The following is a 16,369-nucleotide window of genomic DNA, read 5'->3' as shown; positions in this document are numbered from 1 at the left end:
TCAGAGCCTGACCTAGAGTCTGAGGAGCTTGTTTTCAGAACTGGATTGAAGTGGGTTCTAGTTGAAGAACTTCTTCAGTCAAACCTCCTATACCTTGACATCAGCCTCATGGCCCTTTCCTAAATGTGGAAAGCAGATTTTCCTGAGAAGTTCCTCTGCTGGGAGAAGGGATATATGAATACAAGTTACAGAGCCAGGTAGATGCCATGCCTATAGCCCCAGGTAGATTTGTATTACTTCTACTCTTTCTCCTGTTCCCTAAAGCTTTGGAAAAGAGGACCCAAGAGTCTGATATAACCTATTTCATTATTCAAATTTTGAGGAACTCCTGTGAAGTCAGCTTATTTCCAGGAGTCCAGAATAATTGTGTAATTTATCTGGTCAAAGCCATCTTCTACTCCTAAAACTGAACAAGAACTAGACTGGTTTCTGGCTGTGCTTTAATTCTCTCACATGAGGGATGATAGTTTTTGTTATTGTTTTGTTTGTTTGTTTTAAATAAAGCAAACATCTTTCAGCCACCATCCAAGTAAAGAAATAGAACACTGCAGACACTCCAGAAGGGGTCTGTCCTCCCCAACCCCCCACTGTTCAATGTTTTTCTTTCAGAGGACAGCGTTTTAGGACTGGATCCTTTTTCCTTCTTCCGTTTTTTTTTTTTTTTTTTTTTTTTTTGTGTGTGTGTGTGTGTGTGTCATAATAGATGCAGATCTTCAAATTGGAAAACTCATGTGGGGAGACAGTGGACTCTATTACTGCATTATCACTACTCCTGATGACCTGGAGGGCAAAAATGAGGACTCAGTGGAACTGCTGGTGTTGGGTAAGTGAAAACTGTAGGCAGCGTTTTCATCTTCGTCTGCTTGCATGGTGTCCTTCTTGCCTCTCCTCCCTGTGTGTATCAGCAGGTTGCATACAGTTTTTATCTTTTGTGCACAGATGAGCCTGTTTTAGAATATGCTCTTTATAAGCAGCAGCTGCATTTATTATGTCTATTTCTTGAAGGCTGTGACCCCCTTTTTAAGCGTTGTCCTGAATGTTTCTTCTGCTTTCTTAGTTTTTTCCCACTCCTTTCCACTTTCACCTTTAACCCTTATTTCTCTCTTCAGTTATTCTTTACTTGTCCTTTTATATGCTAATTGTTGAGGAAAATGCCAGAGGGCTTTGAAGCAGGGTAGAGACTACTGAGAGATAAGAATTCACTCGTGTGTCAGGATCTCCAGAGACAGCAGGAATCTTTTCCCACTCAATTACCTCCACTTAGACAATCATAAGGAAAGACGGCTGTACACTGGAGAGTTTAGTGGTAGAAGGTGCCCAGTGGAAAGAGCTGTTTGGAAGATGTGCTAGTGTTTAACTGGAAGCAATTTCTTGAAACCTAAAAGTGTCCAAGTTCTCAAAGCAAGTATAGCTAATCCTTATTAATATTAATTTCTTCATAAATGAAAACTCATTACTTTTGGCTACTTTTCCTCTTTCGTAGATTTGCAGGAATGTCAGTGGGTGCTGACTTTCTTGTATGAAACTGAAAATTGAGCATATATTTTATACTCTACATGTGTTGGTTGAACAATAAAATTAGAATAAAACACAGAAATTAAGAAAAGACACTGCAACAATTGTAGGAGAAAAGGTAGTTCAGGATATATACTTGAAGCCATTTTTCAAAAGAAATTACATTTTTGTAGCTTCCAAGAAACCAGGTGACAGCAATTTGGGGGAATATACAAGGGCAAATGAGGTTGAAGGTTGATTTTTACCCCCTGTGAGAAAATCCCTGGGGAAAAAGTGGCGTTTGCTATTTAGGGCTTTTAGTCTTTAACATGATCGTGCAACTTTGGCAAAACAACCATTGTGATGCCTTGGAGTCATATTTTACAAATTGGACTAAGGTGATAATGGTCTATCTTATTAGGAGGCCGACTTGATTCAAACATAATCCTTGAGTCCAGTATATAAAGTATAACTGCTGTGACTTGTAAAAGAAAGGAAATATGACATATTCAAAAGGAAATAAAGAAGTAAAAAGCTTATTTATATTGATATTGTACAAGAGCACAGGGAGATCAGATTTGGGATCTGCTGTGACCCTGTAAATCAGAAGGGAATAAAAAGATAGATTTTTGCTTAATCACACAACTCTGATAGCCAAGTCTGAAGGAACAAGTGGCTCATTGAGCCTGCAATTAGCTAATTGTGAACACAGTTATTTGGCTGGGGCAGCCATTTGCACAGAAGTAATTGCTTGTGCAGGAAAGGAGGCCAGGTAAAAACCACTTTAAATAATTTGGTTCTAGTTGTTTTGCAACTGTGGGGAAATGAATAGAGTGAGAGCTTTGTCATCTGAGCATGTGCTGAAGTGTATAAAGGGCATTCCTCTGACTCAAACATACAAAGCAATTTGGGTGAAGATGCTACCCTCAGGACAAAAAGGGGTCAGCACTTGAGAGGTGGGTGAAAGGAAAGCTCAGATGACAATGGTCACCAATGATGGGAAGAAACATGAAGAACAGAAATCAGTTTTACTCTGAAAAGTATCATAAAGGAAAACTGGGGAGGCTGCAAATCAAAACTCCTCACAGTAGAAGCAGCATATCTATGAGATAAACAGATACATGCTAGGGTTCTTGGGGAAGAAGAGCACCTAATTAGCTATATCACACATTAGTTAGAAATGTTCGAAGCATGATCAATTTGTCATGGCAACTTTTAAGGGCAACACTAGTTATGTTACTTATTTAAAGAGGTTAATTTGAAATCTATGAACATTTTCTGGGTGCACAAAGTACTGTATTTACTTTCCAAAAGCAATATTATGAGTCTTCTTTGCCTTGACACCCCCTTATAAAATTTTTCAATATACTGCCACAGTTTAAAAACTTCTAATTGTTTGGTTGTTATATCCGGCAGGCCTATTTGTTAGGTATTGTTGTTATGTCAGACCAGGGGAGCAACCTGATTTCTAAGGTCCACCCCCAAGAAGATGAAGACCTCAGAGGGAAGATAACTGGGGTCCACACTTTGCTAATTACAGCATCCACAAGCCCCTGGTTCAGTCATTGAATTTTATATGAGAAACAGTTGGAGGATTTGGTCTAGTGAAAGAGGATTTGGGATAGGGAGAATGGAAAGTGTTTCTAAATATTTGAAGTGTAATTGTGTAGAAGAGGTATTGGAAACAAATTCTGCCTGCCTAGGTAAAACTGAACCAGGATTGGAAGTTACGGGGGAGGCAGTCTATATCAGTGTAGAGGAAGAACTGTTAACAACTGGAGACATCTAAAGATGGAATAAGTGTTCTCAGGAGTAGTGAGTTCTATGTCCCTGGAAGTATTTAAGAGGGTGGAAAATGTCTTATCAGAGTTACTATATCAAGCACTTAAGCATAGGAAAAGATACTCAACTAAGTTACTTTTGAGCTTTACTAAGATTCAAAAATTTTTAGATTAAAAAGTAGATGAACATAAGTGATGTGACTAACTTGATGAATTAGAAAATGACCTCCCAGGTGTTCAGTCCTCATGACAGAGATAAACAGGGTTGCAGATTGGTTACAGGAACATAGAGGCTGATGCTCATTCACAAGGAAGGCAGAAGGAATAAACTGTGGTCTTTTGCAGTAGGTCAGGGCTAATCTGACTAACCCCACCAGAGTGAAGAAAAGAAATTATTGAGGGTGGCTTGAAAGAGTTGACTACCTTAGCTCTTCTTGGAGATGATCACAAAATGGAGAGCAGAAAACTGTTTGGAATTTGAGATGATGAATTAGTAAGGAAATTTAAGTTAAAGAGATAAATAAGAGGCAAAGTTAAGAAGCATTTAGTTTCCTCATGATACTCACAGAGGTAAGGGTGGAAAAGCTTATGGGACAAGATTGTAAAGCGTCTTACATGTAAGACTGGGAAGGTTAGACTGCATCCTGAAGACTTAGGGGAGGGAGCCAGGGAAGAAACGCTAACAGAGGAACGAGATTAGCTCTCAGGGTTAAAACAATAATTAGCATGAGGGTGGGTGACACATCAGAGAGAGAAAAGCCAGAGCAGAGGGGTCACCTATGGGGCTGCTGCAGCAGCATGGGTGAAGGGGTAGATTCTGAACCAGAGGAGGCAGTTGAGAAGAGACAATGCAGAAACATTTCTGAGATGGAAGCAATGGATCTTGATGACTAATGTCTAAAAGACAATGAGAGAAGAGTGAGTCAAAAGAGGACAGCGTGATTTCTAGCCAGCTGAGTAGACTGCTCTCCCATCAACTGAGAGGACACAGGTGGGAAAACAGGTTGGGGAGGCAGGAGAATGAGTTTGATTTGGGACACATTGAATATAAGGTGTCTGTTGGACACCAAGGTGGAGATGTCTTGCTGACAATTAGAAATATAGGTCTGGCACTCAGTAGAGAAGTGAGGATTAGAGATCAAAAGACTTAAGAATCATGAGTGATAGTCAGAACCATGAAAGAGTAGATGAGTCACCCAGGAAGATTATATAAAGTTAAGAAGGCCAAGGACAGAACCCACTGGTCTTATGTTCTAGTTTCACTTCTTGTGAGGGATAACATCGGCACTGCGTGTGTACTTGTCTTGGTTTCCCCTACAAAATTGGGAGCTTCTTAATGGCACTGGACTGTGAGCTCCTCCCATTTATCTTATTATCTGCAGTGCTTAGCAGAGTGTCTAGAATAAAGAAGCTTCAGTGAATGTTTTTTAAATGACAAATGAGCAGAATCTGTGACTTATGCTTACCTTGTGCCTCTTAAGTGTTAGTCAATGCTGAGTAGTATATATTTGTTGACTTGTAAAGTGTCAACACAATCAGCATTACAGTGTCAAGTGACATAATGTGGTTTAATCTCATTGGTCATAATGCCTTATCTGCTTATTTAAATTATTATCAGGGATAGATCTATCAGGGACTATGGTTGAGAGCAACAGAAATGGGCTCTGGCTAACTTAAACAGAAAAGGAATTCATTGGAAGGATATCAAAATTGAAAGGAAGCCTGGAGAATGAGTCTCAGAAAAGGACAGTATATGAAGGTAACACTTGTTAGCTTCCGTACAAACAACCCCCAAATCTCAGTGACTTACTACGCTAAAAGTGTATTATGTCATTTATCAAAGTCAGATGTGGGTCGGGAGGCTCACCTGGGTAGCTCTCTTTCACCTGGTGGTGTGGGGGTCTAGACTTGCCCATTGTTTGGCTCTGCCATGTTGGAGACCTTTGCTCCCAGCTGCGCAGAGTGAGGAAAGTCATGTGGGACTTTTTAGGGGCCAGATCTGGTAATGACATGGATCACTTCTGTCATTTTGTATGTGCCTAGGAAGAAAACAAAAATGGTTTGAACATAGCACAGTCTCTGCCCTGCCAGAGATACTCCAAGTTCTATGTAGCAGAAATTAGTGGACAACATCTTTAGGGCTCCAAAGCCAGAAAAAATTAACTTTTGTTTTCTTCTGTTCTTGCATTTTCCCAGACAAGAATGAAAGTCTCAGAAGAGAGTCCAATTGGCTCAGTTTGGTTAGTGGTCCACCGCTTAGCCTTGGGTGATCAGGGGCTCTTAGTGGCTAGTCCATCATGATATGGAGAATTCCCCAAAGTAAATTAGGATACCATTACAAAAAAAAGAAGAATAGGTGTGGAATGCCGAAAAAGCAGTAAATGTCCACCAAAGTGATGCCATTACTTCATCTACCACGAACATTAATGTACACTGATAATAAATTGTAGTTCACAAAATTTTTCTGTAATAATCTTGTAAGGTGCGAAGGCAGGCATTATTTTCCTAGTTTTCCAAATGAAGAAATTAATGTCTAGGTTTTGACTTATCCCAAGTAGAAAGGAAACAAAACAAAACAAAACAAAACAATGTTAATGACCAAACCTAAGTGTTTTGATTCCTAACCTGATCTCCTTCACAACACCACAAAACCTGTCTTTATTAAGAAGCTATAAACTATGTTTAAAAAAAAATGTGGTTGCTGCTTTAGGCCGTGGATCATGATTTTTACTTGCCCTAGGTTTGCTTCAGTATTTCACTTTATTTCTCAGTGAAACTGCTGACAACCATTGACCTAGGCCCTCACTTCAAAGGCATAGTTGTTGTAGTCTAGATTGCATATCTCCCCACTGAGCATGACTCATCCCTCTTTCCACCCCATACGTCTAAACCATCCACAAATCACTGTGGATGCTTCCTTCAGAGGTTTCAGAAATATCCAAAGACATGTGATCCACAGAAATGGGAGGACAACTACTGATTCAACATTAAACATGAAAACTATACCAAATACCCTTTAATGTCTTTTTGATGATTCAGAAGATAAAGTCACTCTCAAGTTGGAAATGCACACAGTGTTTTGAGTGTCTTGAGATGACAGTGACAGGTACCTTAGAAATATTTAGACAGATGTTTGGGATCATAGGGCCATACCAGCACATAGTCACAGAAGGTGGGAGTGTCCAGAAATCTGCCACCCTGAGATTAGACATTGGTCTGGGATCAGTGGCAAGGACAGGCTGTTTATAACCTGGAACCATGCCACTGTTTGGATAGGAATAAAGTTCTCTAGGGCAGCTCCAGCTGGCAGGAAAAGGACTTCACCATTTCAGGAAAGCTCAAGCAAAGAAGTTATTATTTTAAAATCTAAAAGCAGCTCACCTTGTTCTTCTTTCTATGCACAATGTGAGGACCTGACCCCTTCTTTCTGATGTCTCATGTGGTAGCTTATTTTTTAAGGGCCTTTAATTAGAAAAAGGGGGAAAGGGCCCTGGTGGAAATGTGGCTAGATGAACACTCCTGCCTCTAGACCCAGAATAGAATAAGATGACATGAGCCAAGGGGTGTTTAGATTCAAGCTAAGGAAGACATTCCTAATGGTAAATAACAAGTTTTGGAAATTATGGGTGGTTGAGGAAAATTATAGAAACTCCTTCTCTGATGATCTTTTAACATGGAACAGGAGTTCTTGGCTAGGATATTGGGATAAATGAGGTGGTTTTTCAGAGTCCTTTCTATGATTTTAGCTTTATTTAAGAGATCCAGATATTGCAGAATTAATTCTCTAGAGAGGGTGATGCTTCAAATATTACTGTTTTGTTTTAATATTGTTTCCGTTTCAGAACAAATGATACATGCTTCTTATGAAAACTACAAACCAAACAGAAAAGTACAAAAGAAGAAAATATCTTCTAAAATCTCACTATCCAGAGCTAACTGTTGTATTTCTCAGAACTCTTTTGATCGCAAGGGACAGAGGCTCAAACTAGCTTAGGGGAACTTTTTGGCTTAGGTATTGGATAAGTCCAGGGCTACTCCTAGCTTCAGGCATTGAGTCCTGGTGTTCAGATTATGTGTTACAGAATCTCTGTCTCCTTTTCTCCTGGCTCTGCACTCCTCTGTGCTAGCTTCATCTTCAGGCAGGCTCTTTCCACATGGAGCAAAGTGGCCCGCGGGAGGTCCAGGCTTCTCTGGTCTTTAGCACCTACCATCAGTGCCTCTTTCTCCATAGTTTCAGCAAAAGTCCTGTTGTTGGAAATGGCGTGTGTGTTGTGGGAGGAATGTAGTACACCACCAGCCCCAACTGAACCACAGGAAGGGAAAAGGAGTAGCTTCCTAAAGGAAAACCAGGTAGTTGTTTCCAAATGAAGAAGAAAAGAGTGCCAGACAGGCAAAAATAAACTCTGTTAATGTTTTGTGGAAGTTATTAGTTTCTGCTTCTTTATGGGCCAAATGCAGTGCTAATCCAACAGACCAGAAAAAGGTATGCTCCCAGCAGGTCCTTGTGAGTAGGCGCTAATTTGGGATTGATTCTTCCCCATGAATGTAATGCCACCGACTTACCTTCCTTTTCCTGTCATGCTACTATTTTCCTTGCCTCTCCTCCTGTGACTTACCTGGTAATACAGCATATATTAGACAAGCGGTGAAAGATCAGGTGGGCATGGATTTTTTTGTTGTTGTTAAATCAAGCTACTCACAATACTGTGCCTGCAATTGTCATTCTGGTCTAAAATAAACTTTTCTGCCCATTAGCATTAAAAAGCCATTAAGAATCTAATACGAAATCTGTGAATTCTTTCTTGGGAAGGGACATCTTAGAATCTGCAATTGATGTTAAGGATGTTCGATGGAGCACGTTTCCTAAGGCTGTGCAGAAATGCCCTAGCACCCAGCCCTGTGTACTGCAGCTTCAATTTGAATCCTGTCCGCCCCCCACCTCCGTGAGTTTATTCAGGGTGTTCAGAAAGGCTACTTGTTGCCAAGACTCCCTCTCCTCTTTCTCTTCCTCTTTGCCAGCCCCAGCCTGGTGTGGCTAACCAAGGAGATTTGCTGATTAAAAGGGCCTCAGCTCCCAGAGTTCCCATGGTAACAGCCTCCTTGGAGGTCTTTGTTGCCTGCTAAAACTTTGATCTCTGAGAGTGGCTGCTGCTGTTTCCCTGGAAGATTTACAAACAGAGAAAGAGGGAAAGAGAATTGAGGGAGAAGAAAGAAAAAGTTTACACCTGGCAGAAGGGAGAGAAGAAATTAATTAGAGCCACACTCTAGCCATTAATTTGGAAGTTACATCTTTGGAACATCTTCTGATTTGGGCTGTGCCCATGTGTTCATTTGTACACTCCATCATGCTTCCAATGTCTTGGCCCCAAGTGAAAGTCTTAAAGTGGGGTTGATTCCCTTAAGAGGGTAGAATCATCTTTCTGTCTTCAGCAGACACCTTTGTCTTCAGGTTTCCAGAAGAGCTGAGATGACTCCACAGGCTCCTGTGTAAGGAGAGACAGAAAACAAATGAGGAGTGATCTTCTAAGTCTCAGCCCCATTGCCTTTTCTCCCAGCACTCTCCTATCCCTGAGCTGCTTTGCTGTGAGCTTACCTAGATGCCTTTGTTCGCCTTGTTTTTAAAAAGAACCAGAAAAGTGTGTTGATAGGATAGAGAAGAGCCAGAAAAGTTAGCCAGACATCTACTAGAATCTGACTGCAGTTAATGTAAACTGTCAATAACAAGCATTGTACTGAATGATGAGTAGAGTGGGGGTTTTCCTCCAAAGACATGGCGTCATGCCTTTTACTCTGCAAGAAGCCTCCTTTGGCCTTCAGACTTCTCTACTGCATAATCTCAATCTTGCTCTTTGATAGGCACTGTGGAGTGGAGTCAGTTTTGCTTCAAATATGATTTATATTTAAATTATGATTTAAATGTAACTACTATTTTTTGCACACTATGTCTGTAACACAGTGAAGATATAAAATTAAAAAATGACAGTCTTATCCCTTTAAAGATTACTACCTTTTGGTAAAGATAAAAGTTATGTTTCTGGAGCATTTAGAGAACAATATAAGAAAAGATTAAAACTGCATTTGAATATTAAGTATCTAGGCCACTGATTCTCAAGGGGGCAATTTTGCCCTCCAGGAGACATTTGACAATGTTTAGAGACATATTTTGGTTGTCACAATTTGGGGGGGTGCTATGGCATCTGGTGGGCAGAGGCCAAGGAGGTTGATAAGCATCCTACTATACACATGACAGCCTTCTCATACTGAACAAAAAATTATCTGGCTCCAAATGTCAGTAGTGCTGAGGTTGTGAAATCCTGATCTTGACCAAAGTTCTGTCTGGATACTGGATAAGATCCACTGTGAACAGTGGGGGCTTTGTGGTCAGACAGCCCTGGATTCAATGCAGCAATATGACCTTGGACAAGTCAATGTCTGTGAGCCTCAGTTTCCTTATCTGTAAAAATCAGGGAAGGGTAATAAAAGTTACATGGAAGACCTGTTGTGAAGATTAAATGGCACATAATAAGAATTCAGAAATATGAGTTCCCTTTTTCCAACCCTTCCCATTCCCCACAACCCACCCTACATTCCAGTCCTTTCCATTGCCAGTGTGTCATCCTGATCTGAGGGAACCCTCTTCAGGGAGCCTGCTAAAGAGTTGATTTTCCATTAGCCTGTTCCATAGGCAGAGGCTTTAATGGGTCATCTGTGAATTGGCAATCCTATTATTAATAGGTTCACATTTTCTCAAAGACATCTGTACTGTGCCTTGCCAGTGGTAATCCCAAGCAGTCCTGTGGAAATCTTCCTGGTTAGTTGATTTGAGGGCATTCTGTCCCACCATGCTATCTTTCGGTTGCCATCTTTTGGCTGCTATTGGCAGCCCCTGTTTCCCGTTGGATGACCCTTAGTTAATTACATGGTGCTTACTGCCTAATTTAAGTACAAGGATTAGGTCACACAGGCCATTCGATGAAGCCTAGAGGGGTTTGGAGAACATCTAAGACTTGGATTAGGATCTGGGAAGACTTTAGATAGGGCGACTTTATAATTTATCATTTGAAACAGGACACTCTTGAGAGCGAAAGAGGGGGACTTTTAATAATTTACGGCGACAACAGGTATGAACTGGGACTGTCCAGGCAAACTAGCATGATGGTCACCCATCTTTAGATGATGACCACCTTGAAGGGTCTTCTGTTGACTGAAGAGAACTGTGGATCCAAATAACTTGAGGGCAACTTAGTGTCAGCTCGCTTTCACCTGCTGAACCTTTGATGCTAGCTGGCATTTCATTCATGGGGACCTACGGATGTGCACATACATCTCCATTCATCTACTTGAACCAGGCAAAGGGGTCCAGCAAAGAGATGGTGTCTTGACGTAATAGTTCACTAAAAATTTTGCCTGAAGTAAAGGACATCGGTTGCGGCTGTTCACTGCCCCGCGAGCTTGAGAGAACGAACGAGAACTTGCAGGCGCTATCCCCCTTCTCTAGTGCCCCAGCCACCCAGTCCCGCGCTGCGCCCGCTCGTCCCCTCCGTCCTCCCGCCGCTCTATTTTTGCTTCGCGTGTTGCTCATCGCTGTGGGAGGAAACTCGGCCTTCAATGAGTGCGCATTCCTGCCGGCCGCGGTTGCCGTGGTTACCCCGCGCAGGCGCTGCAGCAGCTGGGTCAGCCCGCGCGCTTCATTGTAGTTCGGGCTGGCGCCGCGCCGGCCTGCGCGGGGGAGGAAACCGGGCTGAGCGCGAGGGTGGGTGGCACCGAGAAATCGGCTCAGCCCCTGGGAGGAAAGAATGGCAGCCCGTGAAAGCCGGGCGGGAGACAGTCGTTCCATTTTCCTCCGAAGCCAGCTGCCACTATTCAAGCGTGCAGGTTGGCGTTCACACGGGAGCTGTGCCTCCTGCTTGGCTGAACTGGATTCTCATGAGAGGGATCTGGGAAAGGCTCCATGACTGAACCCCCTCACACGAAGAGGGGGCTGGCCACGGAGCAGAGGGCAGGAACTCTAACAATCCGAGACCTACCAAACTGTTGTACCACTCTGTCTGCTTGAGACCGCCAGGGCCTTTTTTGATTAAGGAAAGTAGCCATTCTTGATATCTTTGTATCCACAGTAGTCTGATGGATGGAACACAGTGAGTTCAAGAAATCACACTGGGCTCCAAGAAACTCAGTTTCCTCCTTCCATGACATCTCACCCCTTCCACATCATTTCTGAGTCAAATCTAGCTGTCTTCTGCATTTCATCTCAGGCCAAGTAGAGCATGTTATATTACTAATAATGTTTTGCCTCTATCCACTCTCTGGGGATAGAGGATTGGGTCACTATAGCAGTTTGCAAAGGCAGAATGCTTTGCAATCATTTTTATTATTGTTTATTAATTTGTAGCAGCATGGTGAATGTCTTTTAATTAGATCATACTGTGTTATGATGTATTCAGTAATCATGTTACAGTTGCAACTTTAAAAGGTGCTGAGAATTTCAGTGATCTACAACATTTCCTCCATCCAGAAATATAAGTAGAGTAATAATGTTACAAACACAAACAAATTTCAGGGACGCTCACTGCAAATAATTGGAGACTAGAAAGCAGTTGCTGCACATTTCTAAATTAAGGATAAGCAAATGCTCAGGGGTAGTGAGATATTGGGGAAAAATACTGGAATGGGGGTGAATAGACCCAGGTTTACACCCTCAGTTTAGTCAGCTGTGTGACTTTGGGTAAGATTCTTAATCTCTCCGAGCCTCAGGTTTCTGAAAACATAGGGTGAGATATAGACTAGATGACCTCTGAGATCCTTTCTAGCTGTAAAATCTGATTCTAGAATTCTGTGTGAATAAAAGATGTCAGTAGCTTAGGCCAAGCTTATAATCACTACCAAAAAGCCTGAAGCACTTATTAACAGTTAATTACAGATGGTGCAATTTTTGTCATTTTATGGAGAGAATTGGCTGTCAGAATTATTCTCCTTTAAGACTACAATTTAAAGTGAACAAAAGTGTAAAAGACACAAAAAGAAAAAGTAAACATATGAAATGCTTAAATACATAGTTTATAAATGTATATAAAAGAAAGAAACTATCACCACATTTATGATAGGTAGTCATAAACTATATTTATTGAATGTATGGTTGCCATGGGAATATAGAATAAAAACAGGGATGTGTGTGCCTTTGGGAAATTTCCAATCTATTTGGGATTCCATATAGCCATAGAAACAACTTAACACTTAAAAGCATAGTCATAGAAATGTCTTTACACTTAAAAGGGCCAGAGAAAGGCATCTGCTATCCTCAAAGACATAGGCGAGAAACATTTTGGAGGGTTAGGAGCTGAAAGAACAGGGGGTGGATACAGTGCATCCCTGAAAATGGATCTAGGGCATCTGAGGAAAGCTTGGAAGTGGGATGAAGCTGAGACGTGTGATAAACAGAAGGAAGAAGAAGGGATTCACCAGGAGGAAGAAAGGCATTTCTCATTATCCTTTCATTGTGTAGTGTATTGGCAAACCCCCTGGAAGACTCCAAGTTAATAAGTTCAAAGAAATGAATGAAGATAACTACGCTGTCAACAGTGATGGCATAAGGATGAAGTGTTGTTGTCCCTCCTTTTCATAAGTTCCAATGTGTTAAACAAATTGTTTGTTGTCATCAAGTCATTGAGTAGCCAGATCTAGGATTTGAAAATGAGTTTGTCCTAAATCCAGAACTTCTGTGCCTTTTACCATACTTTGAAGACTTGGACTACTCATCAGAGCTTGAATTTAAGTTTTAAGAATAGAGACAAAAATAGTCTTTTTGGCTAAAACTTGTATGTGTATTGTATCTCTGTAATGACTTCTTTAAAAATACCCTAGACTGGTGATTCTCAGCTCTTGGGTGTGGGGTGGGGTGGTGCTTCCATAAGTTTAGATAGCAAGATGACATTTTGGATGTTCTAATGACTGGAGGGTGCTTCTGGCATTGAGTCTTGAGTCCAGATGCTATATATTCTGCAGTACACAGAATAGTGCTGAAAGAATGAATGAATGGTTCCATCGTATTTTTATTAAGAACCTACTTCCATCTGGGGTGGATAAAAGGCACTATAATGAGCAGTGGATCAGAAGTCCAACATACTGTACAGTGGGTATTTGCTACTGGAAACACTTCAAGGTTCTGAATAGTGGGTGAGGTGGGGTTGCTGGGGATGCCAAGCATGGAGCACAGTCCCTGTGCTGGATGGGTTTCCATTCCATGTAAGGGAATCATTGCAGCCACAAGATCAGTACTGTAATGAGGACATGTGCAGTGGGCTTAGGGAGTGTGGAGGAGGAAGCACCTTCTCAGTGCAGCATTCTTAAAGGGCTCTGTCAGAACATATCTCAGAGTCTTGTAGACTGTGCGTGGTAAGAATTTGAACAAAGCAGGTCAAATGCTTGTCTGAGTAAAAGAAGGTAAGTAAATTCTGCCTTAAGGGGGTTGGCCTAGGAAGAAAAGGGTAATGAAACCTTGGGGAAATACCACTAGGACATGGTTTGTTGTGAAATGTGTGAAGATAATGCTCTGAATAGAAGTGGGAAACCAGGCAAGGACTGTGCCTCTGGGGAAAGGCTCTATGACCAGGTGGAACCTGATGTTAAAAATGCAAAGAAGGTTGATGACAACAGATTTGGCAGGAAGAAAGTCCTTTGGCTCTAGTAAGTTCTGTGACACAGAAGTGGATAACTTAAACTGAATTCTTATACTCATGCTGTTGGACAAGCTGCGGGAGCAAGACTGTGAGCCTCTCAAGTATTTCAAGGGATCAGGTCTTGTTCTTCTCCATGTCTCCACCTGGCACAATACACATTTCTTTGTTGAATGAATGAATGAATTATGAATGAATGAATGAATTATGAATGAATGAATGAATTATGAATGAATGAATTGGAGACATTCCAGAAGTGAGCTGATTCCCAGGAATAGGTACAGAGAGTTCAGCTGGGGATAACTTCAAGGTGGCAGTGGCAGAAAACAACTGAAATAGAGAATTTCATAGGTAAGATATACAAATTGTTTTACTCACAGTGAATGTTTCTATCTTGAGCTTTCAACCCAAGGTATGTGGATGTGTTTGGCTATGGAGTTTGTGACAGTATGGTATGAAACTGGTACTTGTATGTGCGCACGTACCAACTATTAGTTTGCCTGATTCATTTGGTCTATTCATGTGGAAATTTCTTAAAAGTAATGGATTCTGCAAGGTTTGGGAAAACTGTTGGCATGCTTACATGAAAACTATTTTCTACTGATAGTTTGAGCTGTGGTTTGAAGAGTAAATGGGGCCTTCTATTTGCAGGGTCTGCTTTCCATCCTTTTCTCAGACATTAAAGTGACTTGTAATTGCCACTCTTAAATTGAATCCTGGAAGAATGACAGTGATTCACAAGTGTTGGTAAAGTGCTGCTGAAATCTGGAATGTATTTACTGCAATTGTTTAGATGCTCTAAGATCAGCCCTTCATGGGATGTGATAGAAGAAAAGATAAAGCATTTCTAACTGGCAATAACATTTCTTAGGAATTGTTAAGGAGGAAGCTGAAAGCAAAATGCTTTTCAAAAATATAGGGTTCCAGTATAAATCCACTTTTTAAAATGCGTTTAGCTCCAATAAAATATGTCATGGTGTAAAAGCCAGAGAGTTTTGCACTCTCTCTGCTATTGATACAATATAGTGATATTGTCTGCTCTCCCCAAACTCCTATGTTCCGAGTTCAGAAAACATTTATTTTCACCCACTTTACACGTCACCCTGGGGCTAACACTACACAAGTGCATTGGGGGAAGGCTTCTCCTTCTGAAACATCAGCTATTGGCTCTTGCTTCAGTGAGAATGAGAAACTTGAAGTATGTCTTTCTGTTGGAGTGACAGGCTTTGTGAATCTCCTGTCTATATTTTTCATCCACCCTGTCCTCATTTTAATTTTTTTAATTACAAAAGTAAAAAAGTCTAAAGTAAATAATGAAAACCCCTTCATTGTTCTTCCGTGATGCCCATTCTAGCTCCACAGAAATAAGGGCTATCAATTTGGTGTCTAATACTGTTGCTTTCATCTTTTAATTTGAACGTAGGTGCCTAAAGCTTATATTCACTATCATTCTGTGTGTGGAAGCAATGTCAGAACACCATCAAGGTAACAAATAGCCTGTGGGGAAATTCAGCTTTTGTGTTTTATTTGCCCATAAATATATCTGCGTGTATATACCCCTCAGAGTTTGCAAACTCATGATTTCTGGGCTCTATACAGCCTACAGACATATTTTGTATGGCTTGTCCAGTGTTTTTAAAACATGTGAATTAGTTACCAACATTTTAAAATCAGGATATTTCATATAAAATCTGAGTTCTGTTAAATCTTGAATAATAGGATGACGTGCAACCCTAAAGACACATCCTGTGGGGCAACAAGTAGCTAGAGGTGAGTAGTAGCTGCCCCCTAAAAACACATAATCTGCCATTTGCCACACCTCTGACTAATCCTTGTTGTATATATCTGGCCAGGTGCCATAGACATTTCAGTTTCCAACTTCAATCACTGAGTATCAGATTTGAGAACTAAAAATGATATAGCTAAAGTGACCATATAATTAATTGTCCAGACTAGGACAATGAGAGACTAGGACAACATTGAGAGTAGAAAGGAGTACTATTAATAATTACACAAGGGGCCGGCCCAGTGGCTCACTTGGGAGAGTGCGGTGCTGGTAGTGCCGAGGCCGTGGGTTCGGATCCTATATAGGGATGGCCAGTGCGCTCACTGGCTGAGTGTGGTGCAGACCGCACTGTGCTGAGGGTTGCAATCCCCTTACCGGTCAAAACCAAAAACAAACAACAATAACAAAAAATAATTACAGCAGGACTATAGGCATAAGCCAGTTCTGTCCAGACAAATCAACATATATGGTCTTCCTATTGATGGACCACTTCATTCAACTCCTTCATTTTACTAATGAGAAAACCAAGACCTAGAAAGGGGAAGTAATTTGCCTATAGTCGTCACCAAGTGAATTAATGACAAAGCTGCCTCAAGTACCCTGACTCCCAGTTCACTGCTTTTTACAATATAACA

The 16,369-nt window shown here is 41.1% G+C and overlaps 1 protein-coding gene across 1 annotated transcript in view; it reads left to right on the top strand.

Moving 5' to 3' along the window:
• The window catches only part of ILDR2 (immunoglobulin like domain containing receptor 2), a 55,800-nt gene that overhangs the window by 17,164 nt on the left and 22,267 nt on the right, over positions 1 to 16,369 (top strand). The window contains exon 3 of the mRNA XM_063105902.1: positions 704 to 823. Within this exon, the coding sequence (XP_062961972.1) occupies positions 704 to 823 (120 nt within the window). The remainder of the gene's footprint in view (positions 1 to 703; positions 824 to 16,369) is intronic.

This window comes from Cynocephalus volans, chromosome 8, assembly GCF_027409185.1.
Source record: "Cynocephalus volans isolate mCynVol1 chromosome 8, mCynVol1.pri, whole genome shotgun sequence".
In the NCBI taxonomy this organism is placed as follows: domain Eukaryota; kingdom Metazoa; phylum Chordata; class Mammalia; order Dermoptera; family Cynocephalidae; genus Cynocephalus; species Cynocephalus volans.
Note: the sequence above shows the minus strand (reverse complement) of the source record. Positions and strands in the feature narration are given on the sequence as shown.